General features: G+C 43.9%; 1 protein-coding gene across 3 annotated transcripts in view; it reads right to left on the reverse strand.

Annotated features, from left to right (window-relative positions):
* Positions 1-1,264: 1,264 nt before the first annotated feature.
* The window catches only part of PAG1 (phosphoprotein membrane anchor with glycosphingolipid microdomains 1), a 146,095-nt gene continuing 122,116 nt past the window's right edge, over positions 1,265-25,243 (reverse strand). For all 3 annotated transcript variants that reach the window (XM_032422018.1, XM_032422019.1, XM_032422020.1), the window contains 6 exons: positions 24,111-24,315; positions 22,533-22,584; positions 19,209-19,305; positions 16,909-17,510; positions 13,493-13,552; positions 1,265-9,172 (listed from right to left, as the gene is read on the reverse strand). In XM_032422018.1, the coding sequence (XP_032277909.1) occupies positions 8,804-9,172; positions 13,493-13,552; positions 16,909-17,510; positions 19,209-19,305; positions 22,533-22,584; positions 24,111-24,235 (1,305 nt within the window). In that variant the 5' untranslated portion in view covers positions 24,236-24,315 and the 3' untranslated portion in view covers positions 1,265-8,803. The remainder of the gene's footprint in view (positions 9,173-13,492; positions 13,553-16,908; positions 17,511-19,208; positions 19,306-22,532; positions 22,585-24,110; positions 24,316-25,243) is intronic.

A 25,243-nucleotide genomic window follows, 5' to 3' on the forward strand; every position in this document is an offset into this window, starting at 1 on the left:
AACTTTTTTTTTGAGAGCGAGTGAGCGAGTGAGTGCACGCGTGGGTGGGGGGAGAGGCGGAATCTCCAGCAGACTCCCTGCCCAGCGCATAAGCCTGATGTGGGGCTTGATCTCACAACCATGAGACCTGAGCTGAAATCAAGTCAGACCCTTAACCAACTGAGCCACCCAGGCACCTCTTTTAGCTCTAACCCTCTGCACACAGAGTGGAGTTGGGAGAGGAAATTCTCCCTACATGGTGAGCAATGAAGCAGGGGCTTGAAACCAAGATGGCCGGGCCCTTCCTACATTTGCCTCAAGGCTGTCATCACTGCCCTGCGTCAGGCACGAGAAAGCAAAGGTGGAGAGGGAGCCAGGCTCCTTTGCTGAATCATGAACGATCCTAGGAGCAGTGGGCACAGTAACCTAGAGGGAGGAGTTAGTTCCTTAGAAGGGAACAGATCAGCCCTGCAGAAACTGAGAACAGGGTATGTATCATTGTGCAGACAGGGTGGAGAAGGAGGGAGCAGGGAAAAGGTCCAGAGAGGAGGCCCAGGTTTTGTATGTGTGTGTGTGTGGGCCTAATAACAGGCAAGGTGTGGGTTTGGGGGTACTTGGAGTTAAAGGGCCAGATGTAAAGGAGTCAGGAGCTTGCCAAAGAAAACCCTTGCTTCTCCTTTTGGCGCCAAGGCCAGTCTCCAGTTATCAGGGAAGGGGACAGCCAGGGTCACTGATTTAAAACTCTTTGCTCCGAGATTCCTGCTGGGGTTACAGCCCCTCAGCCATAAAGCAAGTGGGTTTTCCTCATAGGCTGGGGGCATTATTTGCTGTCAGGTTGCCTTTCTTCACAAGAGTGGCTAGCAGTTGGGTAGACATTGGCACAAATTTCCCAGGCTCGTGAAGATGGTCTGCCTGCACTTCCAGAGCATTTAGCAGTTATTTGCTGGGTACCGTGCTCAGTGCCCCATTTAATCCCCAAGACAACCCTGCTAGTAGGTTCTGTACTATTACCCCTCACTTTATATGTGGAAATGGGTATGGAAAAGTCCAACAGCTTCCTCAAAGTCGTAGTGGAGCTGGGACTCAAACTCCGGTCCTTTCCTGCAGTTTGCGATTCTAACCACTACGCCTGGTCATCGGGCACATCCTCCGTCCTGGCACTGTGGCGAGCTGACTGCTAAAATCCCACAACTCTGGTTATGCTCTAAGGCATATACACTAGCATTCTTGACATTCCCAAAAAATTCCCAAATGAATTTTAACAAGCTTTTATATAAAACTGACTTTTATTGCAATTTAAAAAGAACAAAGACAATTTGATAAGTGCCTTTAATTACAATGTACCTGCTATTTACATGTAATTATACTTTTATACACAGCTTGAATAAGGTTCATTACATGTAAACTATAAGATATTACAAGTTAAACTCCAACCTTTTGGGAACATTCAGAATAGAAATACTATGGCAGAAATACACAGAAAACAAATACCCATTTCAGTTCCTTACGTACCAATACTGGATGAATGATCAAGATTTGGCCACAGAAGAGAATTGTAATTATGTGTTAAATGGAAACTTATTCTTAAGATGACTAACAGTATTGCTATTATTTAAACCCTAAACATAATAACTGGATCATTAAAAACAACACAACTTTAATTTATATAGCACCTTTCTTCCAGAGATAAAGCATTTGTATTTATATTATCTTATTTGTCCCCATAACATCCATATGAGGTAGGCAATGGTTGGTATCATTATCCCCATTTTGTACATGGAGAAACTGAGGCACAGAGTAGTTAAATCATTTGTTCAAGGTCACACAGTAAAGTCAATGCTGGAACAAGGACCACAGAGCTGTGAGCTCATCTCTAAATCCAATGCTTCTCTTTAAGTTGTCCTCTCTGAGAATTTAATTCAATACCTCAATTCACTTTTCCAAGAAAAAAATGCATTTTTTTCTCCCATAAAAATTGTTGAAAAACTATACTATAGGCAAGAAACAAGCACTCTGGGGCAGATGATAGGTTGATGACACACTCTTTTAGTGAAGTCTTTTTGTTGGCTTTTTTTTTTTTTTTATGAGGAGTTTCTTTTCCCAGTTACAACAAAGGTAGGTGTAAATGAAACATATTTGAAAGGATGTATCTAGTTACCTATAAATTACAGCTGTAGTAGCCATATTATGCTTTTCATAAACCAGGCTTATTCCTGAGTTTACAAAGAAAATATCTAAAAATAATTTAAATCTTTGAGGTCATCTTTTTCATTTCTACATACTTACTATTTGCTCCTTAAGCAACTCAGGAGTGGTTGACAGGGAGCTGGGATAATACATTTCCCAGAGATGCACACAAACTGAGTGGGGTGGGAAGTCTTGCCCATGCCACTTAGTTCAAATTTTAGGTCTAATCCCTGTCCTGCTCACCAACTCCCTCACCCCCCAATCAAATATGTAGTTGGTACTCTGAAAAATTTTTTAAATGTCAAAATCTGAGGCATAAAGGACTTCTCGAATGCTTGTTGACTTGTACATAGAAGTCAGCTTGTCTGGCATTTTTCACATGCTTCTCCCTAAGAGGCAAGCCCGGCTAACAGTGCTGCCACATTGCCGGGACTCCAGGAGGCAGTCATGGAGTAGCCCATTGGAATTGTTTCTAGCATGGCTCCAGGAAAAACAAGAAAAGCCTATATTCAAAAAATAAGTGCAAAAAAAAAAAGAAGGCAAGCAGGCTTACAGGATAGGTCATGAACATCATCTCAGATTCATTTATGGGCTTTACATTAAAAATACATAAAAATGTGTCAAAGGAATATTCAGAGACAGACTTGGCTTTTGGTTTTAGCCTCTTCACCTATAGAAGGACAGGGCTGTCTTTCAGGGAAGCCTTTACTACCTAAATGGGATCTAAGATTAATTTTTTTTTCTCCTTCAGTTTAAGAAGGGAAAAAGAAAGTTTGTTTTAAACTGATAGTTTCCAACTTGTTAACAAACAAAACGAAACCAGACATTCCAACCGTGAGTTTGAGTCCTTGCAACAGAACTTAAAGTTCTCTTCCACGGCCCCCTAGTGCCAACCATTCTCACGAAGGAGGTGGGGAGAACGAGCATGGTTTAGCAAAGCGCGTGCCAAATAACCCCCAGCATCTGCTTCCCTAGGTGGGCCTGTGGCCTGGTCTCAGCAGCCGTGACACAGGAAAATGTGAGCTGGGCAGAGCTGTCTGCTCACTGGGTGACGGCGGGGAATGGTTCTGTGATCGCAGGCAGGATGTGTCATCTGTGGGTTGTGTCCACATCGGAAAAGATGTGTGGGAATGTGCCACGAACAGCAGAGCGGCTGGGTGGGGAAGAGGAGCAGGGGGGTGCTGTGCAAAGTCGCAGCAGGAACCAAAGTGAGATGGGGAGAAAGAGGAGCTTCACGTCCCGTGTTGCAGACTTGCTCCTTAAAAGGACCAGAGTAAGGCAGGGAAAAACGTTCCAAGATGTTGAAGCCAATAAGAGCGATTTTCAGACTTAAAATGAAGGTTAAAAATTCCGAGTACTGGAAACAATTTTACCACTCTTTTGTGAATTGGACAGTTTGACCATGACAAAGACCTCCGGAGACAATGAGTCCAAATGCTATTGTCATGGATTATTTTTGAGCAAGAGGAGCACTTTGAAGCTGATCAGGACCACCTAAGAGATCATGGGTCATTTTTTTTGAGAAACTATTTTTATGAGGAAAAAATGCATGAACAATGAAATGCAAATTCCTATTTGTTTAGCTATATTTCAAACTTTCCCTGAAAACATGAGGTGCATTAATAATACATGATATTTAAAAGGTAACATTAAAACTGTTGCCAATCTAACACAGAAGTCTGAGGAATGACCATTTACCAGCCTTTATAATCCATTACATAAGGTGATCTGAGACAACCAGAGTACATTACATTTTTTAAAAATACCCATAGCATATAAGTGGTGAGCAAAGAAAAATCTAATTTAAATGCATCAAGATAAATGATTACCAAACTGAATGCTTAAAAAATTGCCTTTTTAATAAAAATTGTAACATTTCTCATTTCATCTGGCATTAAGAGAAATCTGAACTATTTCTTAGTTCAATAAAGAAGAACCTGGAAAAACAATGAATACTTTATAAATATCAGAGACTGGATGTAAACAGACTTAAAAATGAACAGTAGGGAAAAAAACACTTATGGATATTTGTTCTCTTCTGGACCACGGCTTTTTAAATTTACTTTCAAAATTTCAGATGAAGACTAATTTAGCATGGTTTCTGGACTGATCTCTTTAAGTCAAACACTTTCTATGTGTGTTCAACTTGTCCAATGCCACTGGCAAGAATAATGTACTTAAGAAAAGGTACAACACAGAGGCAAGAAAAGACTACCACAGGACAAGGAATATAGATTTCACTGCCAAAAAAAAAAAAAAAAAAAGCCATATTTGCTATTATAGACACATGTTCCTATTTTTTCACATCAGTCACTTATTAACACCAAACATCACACTTGAACTCCCCCCAGTGACACAGTACAAGAAGCCTGTCCGGGTTTCCAGGAAAGACCCATCAGTACCTGCCGTGCCGGCAGCAGCCCAGACGAAGCTGGCTGGGGACCAGAAGCCAACACTTTCAGAAGAATGGCATCACTAGATCACACGGACTCATATGAACTAGTACAAGGAGCACTGAAAAAAATGTCATTTACTCATTTACAAAATCCTCCTTGAGTCCTGAGCTGCGGCTCCGTGATTATCCACGTCCCCACCTCCGAGCTGTGTTCCGTCCGTCACACTACCTCATCGCTTGCTGGCTCTGCGCTAAACTCTCGTGGCTTCCAAAGAGAAGGAAAGACAATGCAACCGAGTGATAACAGACCTCTGCTTCTGCCACCCGGTGGGGGGTCACCTGGCTGGGGCGCCATCCTGGCTCACGTGGCTCTTGGTGCTTTCTGCCAGATCCCTTCTTGACATGATCTCTGAGAAGGACACCTATTTACATTTCCTCCTGTCATGTTGAATATGTAATGAGCCACACATATGAGAAAACTACTTTAAAATACCACTGTTTTTCAGCTAAGAGAATTATGGATGCAATTTAGAATCTGAATTTATTAGAAAAATGATATGAGGTAACTTAGGAAGGTTTTCTTGTAATTACTAAATGAAAACTATTGGATAGCTTTTTTTCTATTCTGCTTTTATGACAATAGTCATCACACTAATAGGGTAGACATTGCAAATACATACTAGGATGTATCCTCACTAATCAGGCACCAGAACAACTTTAGATATGTCTATGTGTGCATATGTAAATATATATGTATAGTATACATACACACACATGCACAGTTTGTTACTGGTTAAAGTAAATAAATGCTCTAATTGGAAAAAGTAAATCTAGTATGAGAAATAGATCTAGTGACATCCTGAGGTTAAATTTTAGTTCTTTATGTGGACTACCTATTGTTAGCACTCAATTAAAATTAACTCTTGGATTTTTGAGGGCAGATAAATCAGTAATTAGTCTTTTCCCCACAAAGGACAGCAGTACTTTCAAAAGCTTTAATAGACCTAATGGTGCAGTTTAGTGCAGGACTGGAAAAAAAATATATGTGGCCCACATATTAGAAAAAATTGCTTTCTTCTAGAATTTAAGATTTCCTCAAACATTTCACATAAAACAGGTCATACTCTCCTGCTGATTGCATTTGAGAAATAGTAAAAGCAGCATAAAAAAATCTTCTAAACTTTCAAAATATCTGACTAAAAGCAAAGATTCTACTTTTAGGCAAGATGAGTTTATAATTCTGACTTATAAAACAAAAAAAATTTCCAAAAGCTTATTTTAATTGTGAGATTCCACATAACCTAAATGATAACAATGCATAATAATAGATGTCAAGGTTGAATAGTAAAATTTTTTTTTTATAATTACCTTTTGTGCATTTAGCTGAACATGAAACTTTTTTCAAGAAGCCATAGGCTTTTGTCCAACTCAAAGACTAGCACAGATTTTCAATGAATAAAGTAAAAAGTGATGACATTTATGAAATACTGTACTATAAGGTCAAAACCATGATGATGCATCAGTAAATATACTTCCATAAGGTACCTAATGATCTCAAGAGCAGAGCCAGCTCCTCAAGTTTACTCTGCTTCTCTCTCCCCCAACCCTCAGGGATTGTGCTATTACTTTTTCTTTTAGGATTTGTACTGGAGGGCCTTCTAGTTTCTTCTAAAATATACTTATAATACTTTAAATCGCAACTTATTCTTAGCACAGATTCTCAAATCAAGAGAGAGGTTTCAGTGCATATTTTATGGCTATATTGTATAGCCTTTATTTCGGAACTTCTGGGGGAAATTCTGATAATGAAATTTCAAGATGATAGGACTATAAAGAACTTTTCTCTCTAGAAATGATTTTACACTTTAGAGATCATATTCACTTCCCTGGCAATAAGTAAAGACATTATGGAAGACAGTAAGACTTTTGAGCGGTCAGGTGCTCATAAAGGACATTATTGCAGCAAGCACAACACTAGGTATGCGACGTGACACGGCCATCAGCAGGAGCTAAAGAAACCCCATGGTGTAAGAGCTTGGTGGGTCAAACTCATTCATACTAAGTAAGCAAAGAAAATCACCAGGCAAAAACAGTGCTTACGAAAGATACAAATTCAGAGAGCAAGGACCTTGGCACCTTCCTGGTAACCTTTCCCCCAACCCAACGGTATTCTGCCATCTCCTTCTAGTCAGTGATGATTGTGCTTAGGCTCATGAGGTCTTCATGGGAGAGGCCAGGCTGACTGCAAACTACTGACCACCAAGCAGCTTACCCCGGCAAAGCTGACTTCACAATTGCAGAAATGTATTACGGAGCAGTCACAAAACCCAGCCATGAATGCGAGGGATGGGAAAGGCATGCCCGTGAGCTGGTCCCTACCATTTGCAGGATCCTTCATCCTCCCGGTCGCGTCCTTTGTCAGAAGGAGTGAAAAGTCTGACAAGCCAGAGACGGCACAGCAGTACACAATAATTGCCTCTTTTTTTTTTTTTAATCAGTGTAGGCAAGGGTCCCTTGCTATAGCCACACCGCATAATAGCAGGGCCCTTTTCAGACAAAAAGTGAACAAGTTTCCCAATGTTGGCCTTATAAAATCTAAAGAGATGACTAAATTCAAACCAGGCTGAGCTCTTAATAGGAGTTATTTCAGCCACTGATTTTTGTAAAATGAAGGGAAAAAAGAATCCCAATAGGCAATTTGCATTTGCAAGCACTGGATTGCAGAATCCACCACTGTAAATTTTCTTAAAAATGTAGCTAAATCTTAATGGAGTTATAATACCTTCATGAGGTTAATAATGCAGTCATCCCTAGTCCTATTTCATTCTTCATTTTTTTTTACCATTTCAAATATTTCAGTATAGCCCACCACAAATCACTGAAAATGATCATTTATGTTCATTCCACTTATTTCTCTAGTGAGCCAGATGACTTTGACCATGGCTCCAAGTACCATTTGAAAAGTCTTTAAAAACCTTCAATATTTTAAACACTTGATTAGAAAACAGACAACAACTACGTGTAATTACCTAGCTTATGTGCTTTATGGTGTTTTTTTTTCAAAATGAGAGTATAAATCATTGTACATAAAATCAAAATAGTTAATATACATTTTTTTCTGGCAGTTTCTAGAAATTAGGCGTTAAACCTAAAACATCTTATAAATTTATATAACAAAAATAAATGTTTACATTTTAATTTTAGATTACCTTAGGGTAGCAGTTCACTTAGGAAATCTCACACGTTGGTGTGGCAGCAGGGGTCATCAGAAATACACATTCAAGTCCACAGCCCTTCAGAGACGGACGCCATGGCTGCCGTCCAAATATGTGGTCTGTGTCCCAACATAGAGATTAAGGCTGTTTCAGAGGAATGAACTCTGGGCTAAAACAAGTATAGAAGTACCACAATATTCATTGAAAATACTGAAAAGGCTCTGAAGAGTTTCACATACTGGGGGGGGGGTGTGTGGAGAGGGAACCGCTTTGACTAAAAAAATAAAATAAAGCATCTAAAAATGACTTCAAGTACTTTGGGAGAGGCTGCTGATGTGGAGTGCCCAAATCAGGAGGAAGGAAGGTCTAAGAAGCTTGGGGGGCGGGGGGGCAGTCCCAGTCCTGCCCACCTGCAGGGTCCTTTTTTTCCCAGGTGTGGCTCTTGGAAGAGGATTGGGGAGCTGCCAGTGACCAGCAACCACAGTTTCTTACCATCTTAAAACACCGAAGTTGAAGGCAAAGGCCAAGCCTTGTGGGGGAATTTTCTTGGAATGAACCATTAGAAGTTGGAAGATTTCAAGGGGGAAGAAAGCCGTACATTTAAATGTGAGGAGCAGATAGAAAAAAAAAAAGGGAAGAAAGGCAGAAAAACCTGGCTCTTGTGAATGGCAGTATGTTAGGCAGGTGGAGTCGTGGTTCTTGATGAATGCGGTTCTTCCTTGCAGCTCGGCTTTCCTCACTCACAGGGTGAAACCACGGACAGCTGGGATCTTTCCAGAGGGTGAGGGTGCACAAGGGAGATGTGCTTGGGTGTGCAGTGCCCCCCCGCACGCAGGGGCACACTTGGGTGCAGTCAGGTACGTACCTCACTGTTTCCAACCCCGGGAAACAGTCTCCACATCTTCAATTGTCGTCGGATTACTAGAGCAGCATATGAAGTAGGGGTTGATGTCGCTTCTTGTCTTCCACAGAAGAAATGCCCCCCATCCGGCCGATCATATGTTGTGTGGGCCTGTCTTCTGGGTTGCTAGAGCCTGGTGATATCTCTGCATTGCTGCAAGTCCCCAATGCTCTCATAGTCATTCTCTTTTGGGAAAAGGCCACGTTGGCCGTTGGTCTCTGGGGTGGCCTTGTCTTCCTCTCTGTTTAGAGTTTGTATTGCTTCGTAATCAGGCTCGGGCTCCTCACTGGGTCTTACTGCTGGTGGAAGTGTGCTGACGCTGTTTGGAGTTTTCTCCAAGTCTTTAACAGTAGCGTAGAGATCATTACAGGAAGAGAGGGATCTCTGAGTGGCTCTTTGGATGGAGGTGTAGCTGGACTCTGGTGCTTTAAGAGACTGTCCTGATTTACTCCCTGACTGTCCAGGTTTATTTACTGATGAATACATGGCTGAGATCTAGAAAACAAAGGGTGAATTAAATAAGCTTCAAGTTTGATTTCTCCCTCCCCCTTTATAGTGACAAGCTAGATATTTAGCTCTATAGGCAGGTGTGTGTCCCTTTAAGGTTGTGGGGTTTTTTTGTTTTGCCAATTTTCCCAGCTTTAGTGAGATATCACTGACATATGACTTAGGTAAGTTGAAGGTGTACAACATGGTTATTTGACACATATATATACTGTGAAGTGATTATCGCCAAGGTTAGTTAACTCCTTCATTGCCATAATTACCATTTTTTTTTTGTGTGTGCTGATAACATTTAAGATCTACCCTTTCAACTTTCAAGAATGATAGTATACTATTTTTAATTATAGTCACTATCTTCTATATTAGAGCCCCAGAACTTATTCGGCTTATAGCTGGGAGTTTGTACCCTTTGACCAACATGTCCCCATTTCCCCTACTCCCCAAACCCTGGCAACACCATTCTATTTGCTATTTCTGAGTTTGGCTTTTTTAGATTCCACATGTAGGTGAGAACATATAGTATTTGTGTTTCTCTGTCTGACTTATTTCAGTTAGCATAATGCTGTCAAGGTCTATCCAAGTTGTCACAAAAGGCAGAATTCCCTTCTTTTTCACGACTGAATAATATTCCTGTGTGTGTGTGTGTGTGTGTACACATACGTATTTCTATATACAAATGTGTATTTATAATGTGTGTGCGTCTGTGTCTATCTCACATTTTCTTTGTCCATTCATCGGCTGATAAACACTTAGATTGTTTCCATGTCTTGGCTATTGTGAATAATGCTGCAAAGAACATGAGGGTGAAGATATTGTCTTCAAGACAGTGATTTCATTTCCTTCAGATATAAACCCAGAAGTGGATTCTTTGTTGCCTGTACTAATCCTGGAGTATACTTCTAGAGAACAATTATATATGGTATCTTCAACTTTGCAAGTAGACCAGCCATATTGGCACAACTCCGTGAAAACCAGGTTCTCTCTGGGTCATCTGAGGGGCGTGAGGAGAGCAGGCGGAACAGGAAGTTCAAGAGGCCCCTGGGACCTGACTACAGTGTATCATGTTTTATCTGATTTCTATTATCAGAATGCTATTTCACCTGAAAAAGAGCTCTACTGCTTTAAGAAACAAGGGCAGAAAATATGTTAAATGAATGGTTCGCAAAATGTAGGCTTTGAACTGGCAGCAGCAGGATGTGGGGATTTATTAGAAAGGTTAAGTCCTCTGGCTCCATCCCAGAAGCATTGAATCAGAAACTCAGGGGCATGGGGCCCAGCACGCTCACTAAAGTATGAGAACCACCAAATTAGACTCTCTGACCCACTCTTTCTGCATCAAAGTGGTCTGAAAAGTAGGTCCTGGATTCTGGTTGGCAATACACATAGATCTGTAAAAGCCTCATTTTCCATTAATTTTCAACTTCATAGCATATTACTGGTTAAATAGACATTTACAGACAGGGCTAAGTTTTCTTCAGTGGGAAAAATTTATTCTTATTTGCAACCAGCCAACTCAGAAATGAAATTTGGAGACAATTAACTTACAGGGCACTCTTTCCTATGGGAAAAGTGGGCTACTTTCCAGGCACACCTACTCAGTCTTGCTAATATACCCCATATAACCTCTACTATCAAGAGGGATTTAATTCTCGTTGGTAATGACAGATTAAACATACTGATTAAGAGATTTTTTAAGAGATCTTTTTGAGGGTTATTATTTTTATTGTTAGAAATCATGGTTGGAAATAAGTAGAAATATCCTTCATTACCTCTATTTATCTTGGCCATAATGACTGATTGATTCAAAACACCCAGGAAATACATGAACATGCCTACTGACAGATGCTTGGCTTCCCAAGTGCGGAGAGAGATTCTCTTGCTTTCACATATCTCACATACTGTGGATGAAGTTTCCAGCTGGCCTCAAAAGCTTCTCAAGACAGGCCTGCCGCGCACACACTAACTGGTCATTTGCATGAGAACTTTCCACTGCAGCCTGGGGGCTCTGTTTTGCCAGGCCTTGACAATCCAACATTCGGAGCTAGAGAAATAATCTCTGGGAAACTCTTGCCATGTTGGTCTGACCCTTTTAATATTCGGGTATTAATATTAGGAATTATTTAAATTGACATTCTCACCTTAGAGATATAGTAGAAAAATTACTCTTGAAATGAAGATTTAGAATTTCTTTGAAATTAGGAAGAATTAAAGTAAATCATCTGCTTTTCCTAGTGAGGTGCAAACATATGGAACTGAATATCTAAAAGGTGGTCCAAATAGATGGTGGTAAATCAGAGATGACAGTGAGAAGGGGAGTCCGCATACTAGCTACACACTCTTCACCTTCAGGGGGAACATCAAGGACGAACACACCTTTACCTACACTGTAACAGTGGGGGTTGGCCCCTTTCAGCTTCTCTCCTCAACTCTCTTCCCCACAATGCCTGCCATTAATGCCCCTACTCTTTATAATTACTTGGGTTTTCTTGGCCTTTACATTCTTTTTAGAAAGTTACAGGCTCTTTTCATTAACTTGCAACTTCATATTATTTCTGGGCAGGAACCTACTGTGCAGATGATGTAAATTTTAACACTTATAAAAGATTCTCAAGTCTTCTGATGTTCTATTTGAGTATTTGCCTTCTAGGACTATTACTTCTATTTTGTAGATAGGTTCCTTTCAAGCCCCCTTGCTATTTAGCTTCACAATTTTTCTCTTTTAAATCTTTCATCTTTTTTATTCAGGCTGTAAATTGTTATTATGTTCTCATAAATTACTCTCTACCTTTTCCCCATTTCTCTTTCTATAAGCAACCCTTTCCCCATCATTCTGCGAAATTGGGATAATAGTACTGAAAACTCAGATCTCAGTTTCAGTCTGGACTGTCTAACATTCTATTACATAAATACAGAAATAAGTGATTTCCATAAATTATTTTTTCTAAAACATCTTCCTAAAATGACTATATGTGAATCACAGTTCTTTTAATCTATGTTAAAAATTCATCAGTATACCTAGGTCCTATTTTCTGAAACCACAAACAATGGAAGATTAGAAGAAAAGGAATTTAAAATTTTACTTGTCTCAACATATTTTAAAGGACTGGTTTCCAGATCTCTCATATATTCTACTTTCTTGTCCCAGGTGGGAGGGCTGTGGTGCAGTGTGGACGACAGACGGCTGGGAGAAGGCAAAGGAGCGGCCTCAGGCCTGGCAGGAGGGTGCACTGCCTTAGTCCGGGGAGGGGTGGGCACTGTGCCCATGGAGAGAGCGGTGTGCGAAAGAAACCAGGGGAGCTGCGGACAGTGAGGAAATGGGGTGTCTACGATGATGTCCAGGGTTCTGGCTTGTGCGACCAGGTGGAGAGATGGCAGGTCCATTCCTCGGGGCAGGAAACAGAAGCAAGTGGGCAACATTACCTACGGAAAGCTCTTCTGCTCTTTGAACTTCCAATGTGGGATTGTAGTCTATTTCCTATTTTAATACTCCGTGCAAAGTGCGATAGGAGGGCATGTACCTGCATAGGTATGTCATTTTTGTACATGTACCAAATTTATCATGCTAGGAATTCCAGACAGAAGCTATATGCAGCTAGATAAATTAAGGTGTTCAGCTCTCTGAACCTAGCTTGATGTTATATGTGTGTGTGTGTATGTGTGTATGTGCCTGTGTGTGTGTGTATATACATATATATGTATGTACATACTGGATTGTATAAGTTTAAGGCGTCACCGAGAAATCTAACCGTGACTCTTTAGCCCGGCACTTGGGCTCTCTCCCGCTGGCCGCTACGTCTGACTCTTGCGCCAGCCTGGAATTGTACTTCCTGGCGTTACCTGCTCTCGGCCTCCGCAATTCCTCATTAAAACCTTCCTCCTCCATCTCCCAGGCTGGATTAAATTCCCTATACCCACCCGTTCCAATTTCCTATATTTTCCAACCCATAATTAATTTCCTTACAGGTGATCTTCCTGACTGCTCAACTAAAGCTCTCATACTTAAATTTCTCTCTTCTCATTCTATTTTCTCCCCTCCTCTATTTTTTTTTTCTTTCTGATGCTTCTTTCCTACTCAGTTTCTTTTACTTAGGTGACCTGTTCATCCTGTCTTCCTTCTTGTCTTACCATCTGCCAGTCACTCTCTCTGAACCATTATAAAGGCAACCTCCCCAAACTCTGATCTCCAGACATATGCCGAAGAGAGTATTTTAGCTTTTTCAGAGAAGAGTAATGTGACAGTCATTTATGCAAGGAGAGAAACTCTATTCTTTAGAGCTTTGTGGTTATTTTTTAAAAAGCAACAAAACTCACCTCTTCTTCTGTGAGAGTTGGGTCCTCTTCCCGGGACTTGTACGACAATGAACTAAATCTCTGTTAAAACAAACACAAACCAAGGGAAGGTATAGTTTGATCCAACCTTTCTTTTGCATGTGTTTTGACACATCTATCTATAAAGATGTTTTCAAATGATTTTTAGGGAAGAAATTTTTCTACAAAGAAATTATGTCAAGCAACTGAGGATAAACACATAAAAAATCTACTGTGTGACTTTTTCAATACCCAGTAGTATTAAATACCCAATGCTCTTCCTGATCACTGGTGAATTCAACCCTCCAGTGAGTCCTTGCTGCTGCTCCCTGTCATACTGCACTTCCTGGTACACCCGGTCCCTGCTCTCCTAGCTGTCCACTTCCCACTTTCTTCTCTTTCCCCAGACTCCAACACCTTCTTAACCCATCCTTAGTCTTAGCTGGTGACCTTGAGAAAACTGAAGAAATCAGAAGACATGTCCATGAACTTGTACCCCACCCTGCCCCCATCTCTGCATTCTTGAATTTTCCTTCCTCCCTGTCACCAAAGAACTCTCTTTAAAGTGACCCCCTCTTTAAAGTGACCCCTTCCTCTTATGCATGAGATCCTGCCCGCTGACATCTGCTCGTGAATATGTGCTCCAGCAAGTCTCCCATTTTGTTTATATCATCATCTTTTCCCTCACTATAAAATCATTCCCACCCACGTGAAACCATGCTGTTATTTCTCTGATTCTAAAAACAAACAACCCTTCTTCCAGTTCCATCTAATGCCTCATCCCTTTATAGCAAAACCTCCTAAAAGAGTTGTCTAAAAAAGTCGCTCACATAATTTTTCTCTTCCTATTCTCTCTCTCAATCCATTTCAGACAAGTTTCTGCCTCTGACACTCCAAGGACACCAATATCCACTGTGTAACCAACAGGACGGTCAATCCTCAGCCCTCACTTTCTGATCCATTGCTGTATTTGCCATAGTGGCCATTCCTCTGTCCCTGAACCTTCTTCACTTGGCTTCCAGGACACCGAACTTTCCTGTTTTTCTTTCCTATTTTGGTGTCCTCTGCTGGTTCCTTTTCCTTCCCAGACCTGTGCCCTGGGAACTCTTCTAGATGCCATTTCCACTCATCCAATGACCTCATCCAGTGTCATAGCTTTAAGAAAAACTTTCTGCTGAGGACTTCCAAGTGTACAAAAGCAGCCCAGGCCCTTTCTTATAAGGCTGCTCATTTATCAAGCTACTCTCTGCTGCTCCTACTCAGATATCCAGCATGTGTCTCAAACAAAACACGTCTAGCACTGAATACCCGGTCTTCTCCAAAAACTTGCCTGCCTGCAGTCCTCTCCATTTCAGTTAAGGGTGATGCCATCTTTCCGGTGGCTCAGGCCAAACCTGGGACTCATCATTATCTTTTCTTTCTTTCATTACACATCTGGTCCACCGACAGAACTCCTGGCTCTAGTTTAGCATCTCCCATTACTTCCACCTTGTTCCAAGCCACCATCCTCTCTTGTCTGGTTTGTGAGAATGGCCACCTGATTGGTCTCCTTGCTCCTACCCTTGACAGTTGAATTTTACACTATAGTCAGAGCGATCTTTTCCAAACCTAGAGTAATCCATTCTTCTGCTCAAGATTTTCTAATGACCCCTTTTTAATTCAGATTATGAGTAGAGGCCACACAGGATTGGGGCCCTGGTTACCTTTCTACTACTCTTATCCTGCTCTTCCCTCTCCAGCTACACCTGTCCCCCCCTCTTCCCTGGATAGGCCGGGCAAGCTCCAGCCTCAGCACCTTCACACTGCCCCTCCCCCCGCTCCATCTGCTCTTCCTCGACTTTCTCATCTCCTTGAACATGTCATTCAGATGCCGTCTTCACAGAAGGCATACCCTGACCACTGATTCACAACTGTACTCCCACTCTACTTTCCTAATCATTATTCTGTTCTAATTTTTCCCTATAAACCTTAAAACCTTCGAAAATACCATATACTTATGTGCATATTTATGTCTCTCTCCCCCCACTAAAATGTAAGCTCCACGGGGGGCAGGAATTTTTGTTCATTTATATGTTTTGGTCACCAGTGTATTCTCAGCCCCTAGAAGGCTGTGTGGCATACAGGTGGTGCTCACTAAAATCTTCTTGTGAATGAATGAAAAAATGAATGAATATTAAATGTTTCAAGTTCTCTGAATTGCTTAAAATTAGGATTATTTATAACGGATGTGATGGGTTATCATTCTTGTATTACTACAGAAAGGTAATCTGATTCCCAGATGGGTATTTCCAGACTCTAATGTGATATCTGGAGATATCACTAGTAGTGGTTAGACAATTGGCCTTCTTATCTTTCAAGTCCTTATAAGTAAAAAAGCCTTAACTGCTTTAGGCACAATAAACTTTACATTAATTATCTTTGGTTATATGCAGGGCAAAACGTTAGACTGCACTTTTGCATTTTATGACTCGGTTCATAAACACCTGTTCTGAGGCTCTCAATAGCTGATTTCATGGGTAATATGAAGAGTCGAAATGCATTCAGAAAATACCACAAAGAATGACTTACTTGGTATAACCTATATAACCACAGCCAGGATTCACATTTTGATCATGAACTGCAGATGCTTTTTAAGGCTACTATTGACTGACCTACTTATCCTTCCTACCAAAACCTGAGATGAGAACCTTGCTTTTTCCTGTGTAGAGAATAGAAATCAGATAGTAGTTGCATAAGAAGATTGGGCCTAGTTAAATTCCAAGGAGATCCTGACTACAGGAGATGTGAATTTCAGGCTATTGTGGCTCCCATGTCAGGTTGCCAGAAACAGAAGGCTCAGGCATTGTTAATACATTTTAGAGCTTTGTTGAATATCTAAACTTAAAGAGTCATAGGCTATTGTTTTGAAATTGTCACAAAATAAAATCTTTTACTTGATTTATATAAAAGTCTGCATAGAATCAGATAGACTCACAGTGGCACCTGTGAGTCTGTTCTCTCCGTGTGTATTCCTGTGCTCTGATTTCTGGGATCCCGGAAGGGTAAACATCACACTGCTACTTGAGCAGCAATGAGCAGAAGAGGCTAAATGTGTGGCAAAGAGTCTAGTCTCCATTTAATTCCTGATCTTCAAAATGAAGAAAATAATACTTGGCCCCAATTAGACATGATGTAAAAACTGGAAAATATCCAAGTTAGGTGCCAACAGAGAAATATTTTACAAGCATGCATTTTCTGTATTTTATTATTTGGAGGGGGGAAAAAGTCAAACACAGCTTATGCTAAAACAGCTTTCATCATTCAACGAACCTGAAAGTGTTTGTATGTATTTCCCAGAACAATGTGCCAGTAAAAGCCCCAGGAGGAGCTAGATTCCCAATCATGACAAAAGCACATGAAAGACAACCACGAGAGCCCACCTTGTTGGTTTCGCTGGTCCCCTCTGTGGCTCCTTCCTCTGCTGTCTTGCTCTCTTCCTTCTCCTGAAGGTTTTCATTTTCATCCAGAAGTTTAACGGGGACAGGTGGTGGGGCTTCCTCTTCCAGATCGCAAGAATTTCCAAGAACAGTCTCTGCGTTAACGCTCTGTCGACACTTTTTGTTTCTGTCCACTGATGCATATTCAGCGAAGTCCGCTTGGGGGGCTTGGGGCCCAGGAAGCTCTTTCAGAGCGGAAGTCGACTTTGACCTGCTGCTGTGGCCCTTCCCTGGGTTCACGGCTGCTGCCACCTCCCTAATTTCTTTCACAGTTTCATACAAGCAGTCCTCCACCATATTTTCTTGGGAGGAACTATCCTTGAGCACTTCATACGGCCCTTCCGTCCCTAGGCCCTGGACCCCGTCCACGCTCCTCGCATTGAGCATCGTGTCCACTGCGCTGTCAGGGGGAATTCTGGGCAGTTCCCGGCTCTGATGACATTTTGGCTTCCCCGTGCTGTCCTGGGAGTCCAGCAGATCCGAAGCTGAGGTCTGGACCTCCTCATAATGTTGCATGGAGGTCAGAGTACTGTCTTCTGAAAGAACTAAAGCGGCAGAAGTATGAAAAATGGAGAAAGACAATTCCTTAAATAATTATTACAGTGAATGGATAATGCAAAGTTAAGTTAAATCAAGGTGCTTGCTTTTTATTTGACTCTAAACTGCACATTACAGACGATATGATTGTTGATATTTCAACCACAGTTGAAACTAAAGCCAGCTATTACATCTTTCCAATACACACATTTAATAAACTGACTTGGCTATAAATTTGGTTCACAGTTACTTTCATTGCTTATTAATGGGATTACTTATTGATGAGTTGCTTAAGAAGCAGTGTGTCTAATGTGACCAGAGGTTTGACTCCGTGAGAGGCTGGGCACCAAAAGTGGGGGGAGGCACGCAGGTGGCCACCCTCCCTGGGCTTACTGGCCGCCTCCCGTTTGGAGGGAATAACTGTAACCATCCCCCTTTCAATGGTCACTTTTGTTTGGCAGATATGATGGAAACAGTGGGGCAAAAGTGTACCCTCAACCACAAGTACAAAGGGACAGTACGCCCATGCCTCTTTAAAGGTCTTCCTTCCATCTCGCCGCCCCTTCCCCTTACCATTTCTACCTCAAATCAGAAAATCAAATGTGAAATTCTTAGATTTCCACTGAAATGCACTGTGGGAAACCATTCAGTCATCCCTTTATCAAATGCTTTTTGAGGGCCTACTATGTGCCAGAGACCATTAAAGTGCTGGAGATACATCAACAAAGCCTAGCCCTGCCCTTCTGATACTTAACATTGTAGCCAACAGTTATTAAATGACTGTCGCTCCATTTTATAGTCTTTATATATAAATATGAAAAGTATAAGTACATACGTATAAATGTGTACTTAAATATCTATGTTCATGCATATATTTATCTTATATACTTTTTATATAATATATAGTCCTTATATATTATATATAGTACTGCTATGTGTATGTATGTGTGTGTTTATAACAAGGTTTTTAATCTTTTTTTTTACTGACTAGACTGGGATTCTGTAAGACCCCTGGAGCCCAGGCCCGTGTCTAACCCAGTGGTAGGCACCACTACATGTGTACTTAGTCATCCCAGAGGTGCAGATGAACGATCAGCTGACCCTGAGATGGGAGAGCAGCCTGAGTTACCCAGGGGGGCCCGATGTAATCATGAGGGTCCTTTTAAGTGACAGAGGAGGCGGGAGAGTCGGGGAGAGAGGGGGAGATGGAGGGAAAGGCTAGCAGTCAGGAAATGCAGGCGGCCGCAAGAAGCTGAAACGGGAAGGAAATGGATTCCCCCTAGAGCCTTGAGGAGGAAATGGAGCGCTGCTGGTAGTCTTGACTTCAGGGCTGAGTGAATACATTTCTGTTGCTCCGCAGCACCACCGAGTTTGGGGTAACTGGCTGAAGCAGCAATGTGCCCTGTTTCTTCACCGGTAAGTTGTAACAGGAGCTATCTTACAGGGTAATACTACTACTAACAACAGTAATCTTACTGGGTAGTTGTAAGGATGAGTTAGTATACAAATCTTAGAGCAATGGCACAGAGAAACCAATTAATAAATACTAGCTTTTCATCCAAATGAGCTGTTCTGTGCTAAAACTGGTAGGAATACTAAGAGTGAGCAGGAACGCACTGCCTAGGTTTTGAGCTACGGATTTTGAAATGACTTCTGTCTCAGGTGACGAGGCCTGTGTGGAAAGCTGGTCCCTTCGCAGAACCTACCGTCGCCATTGGTGAGGATCCCGTTGTGCTCGCTGCCGACAGGCGCGTCCGTGGCCAGGCTAGTTACCGAATGGCTGAACATCTCCTTGTCGGAAGGCTGCGAAGCAAACACCACATGAGGAATCAATCAGGCTGTAGGCAGAGGACAGCGGCCCTGGCTTTGTCTAAAAATTAAAACAGCAACAACAGAAACCCAAATCCGCTTAAACTCAGTGATGCCAAGCAACCGTGAGTTGCTCTGCTGTACTGGTCACATCTGGAGTGCCCAGCAGTCGGTGCCTGGTGGTCAGTGCATCGGATCACGTACAGAAACACGTCCGTCATGCTGCACCGCTCTACTGGACAGAGTTGTCCCGGACTCTCAGGACCCTGGGAATCCTCCAAGACCGTCTGCAGGGCTTTCTACCTGGTGCTCTACAAGTGGGCTACAGGTAGGGCATGAGGGATCAGTCCCCTTAGCTCAAGGTGGAAAGGGCACCAAGAGCCCCGGTGCTGGTCAGAATTGACTCCAGCAGACAGCAGGTTCATTGTTTGTACCACAGGTGCTATAAGATGCTGTTCTTAAAGGCATGCCAGGCCAGGAAAAACATGCCACCTGAAGGGAAGAGACTGCAGTCTGGCCGAAGACGAGAAGGTCACTGATTTCTGAGACTGTTTCATAAGCAGCCAGGTCTCTGCTTCAGGATTCACAAGAACAGCCATATGTTAACTAGCAGGTTTGCAAACTTATTGTCACAAAGTCAGGATGCCTGGAGGGAAGAGGAGCAGTGAAGGTTTTCCTGCTGGGCTCGAATGTGGAGATAGGACATGGAATAGGGTGCCAGGCTGAGCTACAGCTACACGTAGTCACGAAGGAAGTTGGTAGCTCACGGGTTTCTTTAAATGCCCAGCTGGTTCCCTGTGGCAGTCTGAATCACTGCTGATGCGACCTGTTCCCACATCCTTCTCACAGGAGACACAGCGTGCGTGACCTGGGACGCCACACCTGGACCATGTGCCAGGAGTCCACATGGAAAGTTCTGATTTAAACAGCTCCTGAAGCTTGGCCAGTTGGCTTCATAAATTCTCTAACTTCTTACTGGGAACCAAATAATCATAGCAAATAGCTCACGCTGTGTCATGAACCCTTCCTGCGCGTCTGCTGTGTCGGGGTAATGCTGCTCCGGACTGAAGAGTGCCAGGAGGTGGGTCATCGCGTTAGGGTGCCAGGAACGTATGGCGCAGAGGCTCATAGCACAGAAGGGTCCCACCCGGACAGGAGTCAGGGGTGAAGGGGGAAGGCCTCAGGCAGGCTTAGGACAGCATCACAACCCATCCCTGCTGAAGTAGCATAATCGGTCTTGGCCACCACGTCTACTCTCAGCTTCCAGGACAGAGGGCCCACAGGGGAGCCCGGAGTGAGCCTCCCTCTCTCTCTGAAGCCCCAGGTGCAGACTCCCGGAGACCCCGTGCCTCGGGATTGTTTTAGGCTAGAATTTAGTGGTGGCTCCTCTGGGGCTTAGGAGGGAGCCGGGATGTAGAAGAGCTGGGAGTGAGGGGGGGGGGCAGGGAAGCGAGGCTGACCACAGTAGCTTCTTTGGCCTAAATGGCGAGTCTGCAAGTTGAACAAGATTTAGAAGCTGAGAGGGAAGCTCTTAAAGAGAGCCGGGCGGACAGGCTGTGCGTGAGCTCGCAACCAGTGCCCATGCGAACGTGTGCGCTCCCGCGCTCCGGCGCGCACATCTGCATGAGAGAGGCTGTGGGGTTCTGAAGGATATGGTACGTGAGAGTCTCCGTCTTCCGTTCACCCGCCTGCCACTCTCTTCTGTCTCACCCAGGCCTGCTGCTGACCCGGGGTGGACAAGCAGGCGCTCGAGGTCTACCACGGGGCTCTCCAACGTGAGCCTCCAGCAGAATCACACAGCAGGGGGCTTGCCAGCAGTGCAGGCCACCCTTGAGAACTGCGGCTGGGGAAGGACGCGGGATGGAGCACAGAGATGGAAGCCCTTCCTCCTGCCCTAACCTCACCTTCCATCTGGCGCGGAGGAGCACGGGGGGCGGTGAAGAAAGCCGGCGCCTGGGACCTACATGTGGGAGGAGCGACAGTAGAGCGGCCCCCCCGCGGGCCCCCGATGCCACCACAGCAGCAATCTGTGCCAACAGAGGCGCGGGGTGCAGCTGAGAAGTGGGGTTGACGACCAGAGGCGGCGCTGAGAACCCAGGACAGCAGTGGGTGAGGTGTGTGTGCGCGCGCACAGAGGAGGCTAGGGAACCCCAGGGGCTCCCCGGGGGAGAGGAGCCCCGACAACTTCCTGTCTGCTGCTGGGGATCCACGAGTCCCGCCCATCCGTAGGGCGGGAGACTGGGAGTGGAGACCCCTCCTGGGGCTCTGCCTCTGTCTGCTGGCTACATGTTTCACACCCGCTTCCCCAAAGCAGTTTTTCCCTGATCTTGAGAAATTCCGTCAGGGACTGGAAACACTTCTCTGTTTTCACACTGCCATGGGGCTCAAGCAAGACGGATGCCGTCTGCCCTGCCACTATGGGGTGGCCCCGTCCCCCCGCTGCTAGAATTGCTCAGCCAGGTGAGGGCATGACCTGAGTGGAGAGAACAAGGCAGGACCGGGACGCTCAGGCTGCTCCTCACCAGGGGGGATCCGAGGGGCTTGACCGGCCGGTAAGAAAGGAGGACCGAGGAAACCCAGCTGGGCCATATCTCCATAAGATGAGGTCACGTCGGAGTCCTTCTAAAACAGGGAAGCTTGCACAGAAACACGCAGAGAGGAGAGACCACGTGCAGAGACACAGGGAGAACAGCACGTGACAGTGAAGGCACCCAGGAGCAGCAAAGATCGCAGGCAAGCCACCAGGAGCGAGAAGGGCCTGGAGCAGACTCGCCCTCCAAGCTCTCGGAAGAACCAGCCCCGCGGACACCTTGATCTCCATTTCTAGCCTCCAGAACTCCAAGACAATACATGTGTTGCTTAAGCCCCACAGTTTGTGGTCCTCTGTTACGCAGCCCTAGCAAACAGCTACAGGGCTGGAGCTGGGCAGAGGCGTCCCCGCGTCCCTGCGGTAGTAGGTAGGCTGGAGCTCTCGAAGGATCTCTCTGGCAGCAGCATGATTGTATCCATTTCAGAAACCCTCCCAACCAACCCGGCTAATTGCACAGGCCTCTAGGCATGCTGAATAAGAATCCTACAGAGAGAGGGCACAGCCTCGGCGGCCAGCTAACTCTGCTGGGTTCTTTCCCTCTGTTTCCTTCAGCTCGGCAGCTTGTGGGCACAGTGCTTAGATAAGCGGCTGATGTTTTAAAACACACACAGACATGTGCACACGGGCTCACCACGGTCATCAGGTTCTCATGGTCCCCACTCTGCTGCCTCGGCTTCTTCTCTCTGAAATGGAAAAATAAAACATTGCTGTAATATGAAACATGCCATCTAAAATCAAACATACACTCCCCTTTCTATCCTAATATTTATCAACATTTAAGTCTCTCTTTTAAGATCCTGGTTTATTTTGCCAAGGAAGCAAAAGCTGGACAGTGATTCTGTCACTCCTTTGCAGGCGTCAGGGTCTGAGGGGGTCAAGTCACAGCATGAGACCCGTCACCTCTCTGGCTCTCCCCTTTCTCCCAGAGTAGAAAATGTAAGTTTACAACAAGAGGACTGAGGCACGTTCCTGAGTAGAAACTGTTCATATCTAGAATACTAGAAAGGATTTTGCCTTTTTTTTTTTTTAAAGAAAATGCAGACAATTCTCTACTCTTCATTTGTTTTAACTCAGACTCTTTGCTAAGTTGACTGCACACTGCCATGGGACTGGGAAAATAATGAAAGAAAATACAAATTTTGGCACGTCGGGAAGGATACATGCTCTCAGGATGAGTCATATGTACTTCCAGTCTATGGAAAAGTCCATCGAATAAAAATAGAATTTATTTTTACTCAGGACGGTCTAAAGAAAGCCATCAGTACTAGAGACTACATTTCCCATGTATGTACGAGGCAACAGTGACACCTAGTGGGAGTGTAAATAATTACAGGCAGGCCCTCCCAAGCGCAGGGCAGCCAACTCTTCTGCCCGCCATCTTCCTGATCAGACTCAGATCCAGCTGCAGAGCCCAGGTCCAAACTGGGCAGGGATGAGAAGGCTACTTGGTCCAGAGAATCTGACTTTACCCCTTTTGATAGAGACCTCAGGGTCTCTGCTGAAGTTACAGAGGAGGGTTTGGAAGAGGGCTGGCTGGTCTGCACCAACCCACCCGGAGCCTGCCCGTACCCTAACAGTGTTGGAGCACCTGGGAAATTACTTCCTGTTAGGAAGAATGTTGCTCCTGAGCAAAGATCTCTTTTGGGGGAATACAGACATTTCATATGAGGGAGACATGGAGGGGTGGAGGAGAAGTGTAACTCTAAAAAAACACAAGATTATTTCTTATACAACTCATCTCTCTCATAGGAAAATTCATCTGTTTCTTAAGAAACAGTAGGTCCAGATTACCAATCTTTAATAAAATGATCCTTTCAAACCATGTAATGGCAATACTTCGCAGTAACTCTCAAGGGGCAGCAAAAAGAGTACCTTTAATACACATCAGACTCAGATTTCCAAATGTCCATAGATGCAAAAAGACAACATTCATTTCAACAAGGATGTGCTCAAAGGAATGGCAAGAATTTCATTCTGGGAAGTTTTGTACGTGAGGCTTCTTCCAGTTGCACCTCAGCAGAATCAGATATGGATTTTCATTCGGCCTCAAAAAAGCGTCCTGGGATGCTAGCTGAGAAGTTAATTTTAACACAGGGGTTTCTGTGAATGTTTATGTAGTGGGATTCCTACATGCTTTTCACGTGAAGAATCTTCTGGGTACAGGGAACGGGTTATTTTAGGGTTCCAGTGGATACACCTTGGCTCTCACCTGTCACAACTGGAGCACAGAAAAACGAGGAAGCTGATGAGGAAGAAAGTGGCGACAGCGGCCAAACTGCCCCACAGGACCACCTGCACTTGCCCGCTGCTCAGCATGCTCCCCGGGGGTCCCATGGTGGGAGCAGGAAGTGGCACGAGCTGATGGAGTCCGTCAGTCCTGCAGATGGGGGAACATGGGCGCGGGGTGCTTCGTCCTGCAGAGAGACCAGTGTGTTTTGAAACAACTTCTCACGTGAAGTGACAGAGTCTTGTAACGAGTGCGTGTCAGGAGGAAGGCTCTGAGCAGAGTCAGGGAGGTGTGTGCGGGACGTGCTGGGCTTGCCTGGACACCTGCCTCTGGCCAAAGTGCCACCTGCCCTCTGTTGTCTAGGCCTTTGTTTTCCTCACCTAGAAACATACAGAGTGGGAATGCTCAGTGTTTGAGGCAATGGGTAGCTTATTTTGGTATGTTTGGGGATAGATTCTTAAGGTCTTCAAATAAAATAAGATCCCATGTATTCCATGGCAAATAAACGCTTATTTGGATTTTTTTTTCCAGAGCAGTGTAAAGTATTTATTACAGCTTTCAAAAAATGCAGTTCACATCTTCCCCACCTATCTCCCTAGCTCCCAAACCTACCTCTCTTTGAGAAGATTGAAGGCTGGTCCAATTAATGAAAGAGAATGTCTTTATATTCACCTTCAGAAGTTATCTATTGTGACTATGTGACTGTTTTCAGGGCCAGCTTTCACTGAGCTTCTGTGAGCACTCCATAAGTACATTTTCAAATGAACAGATGAAAGTATGTGCTAAGAATACATCACCAGAAGCAAATAAGACCTATTTATTAAAAAGTACAAATTAAGCATAATAGCTGTACCTAGTACATTTTAGTACCTGGCATGTCCTGGGACTCTTGCTAAATGCTTTCCTCATTTAATTACTGCTACCAGCCTGTGAAGAAGGCCCGGCTTGTCCCCATTTTTCAGACAAGAAAATTAAATGGCAGAGACATTAATAATGTTCTCCCAAGATGTCACAGATGCTAAGAGGTAGGGTGAAGATGTGAGTCCAGTCATTTCTAACTCCAAAACTGTCGCCTTAGCCCTTAGAGGAAACTCCCTCTCTGTGGGGGCTACTGC

The sequence above is a fragment of the Phoca vitulina genome, unplaced genomic scaffold (genome assembly GCF_004348235.1).
Source record: "Phoca vitulina isolate PV1807 unplaced genomic scaffold, GSC_HSeal_1.0 scaffold25, whole genome shotgun sequence".
NCBI classification, from domain to species: domain Eukaryota; kingdom Metazoa; phylum Chordata; class Mammalia; order Carnivora; family Phocidae; genus Phoca; species Phoca vitulina.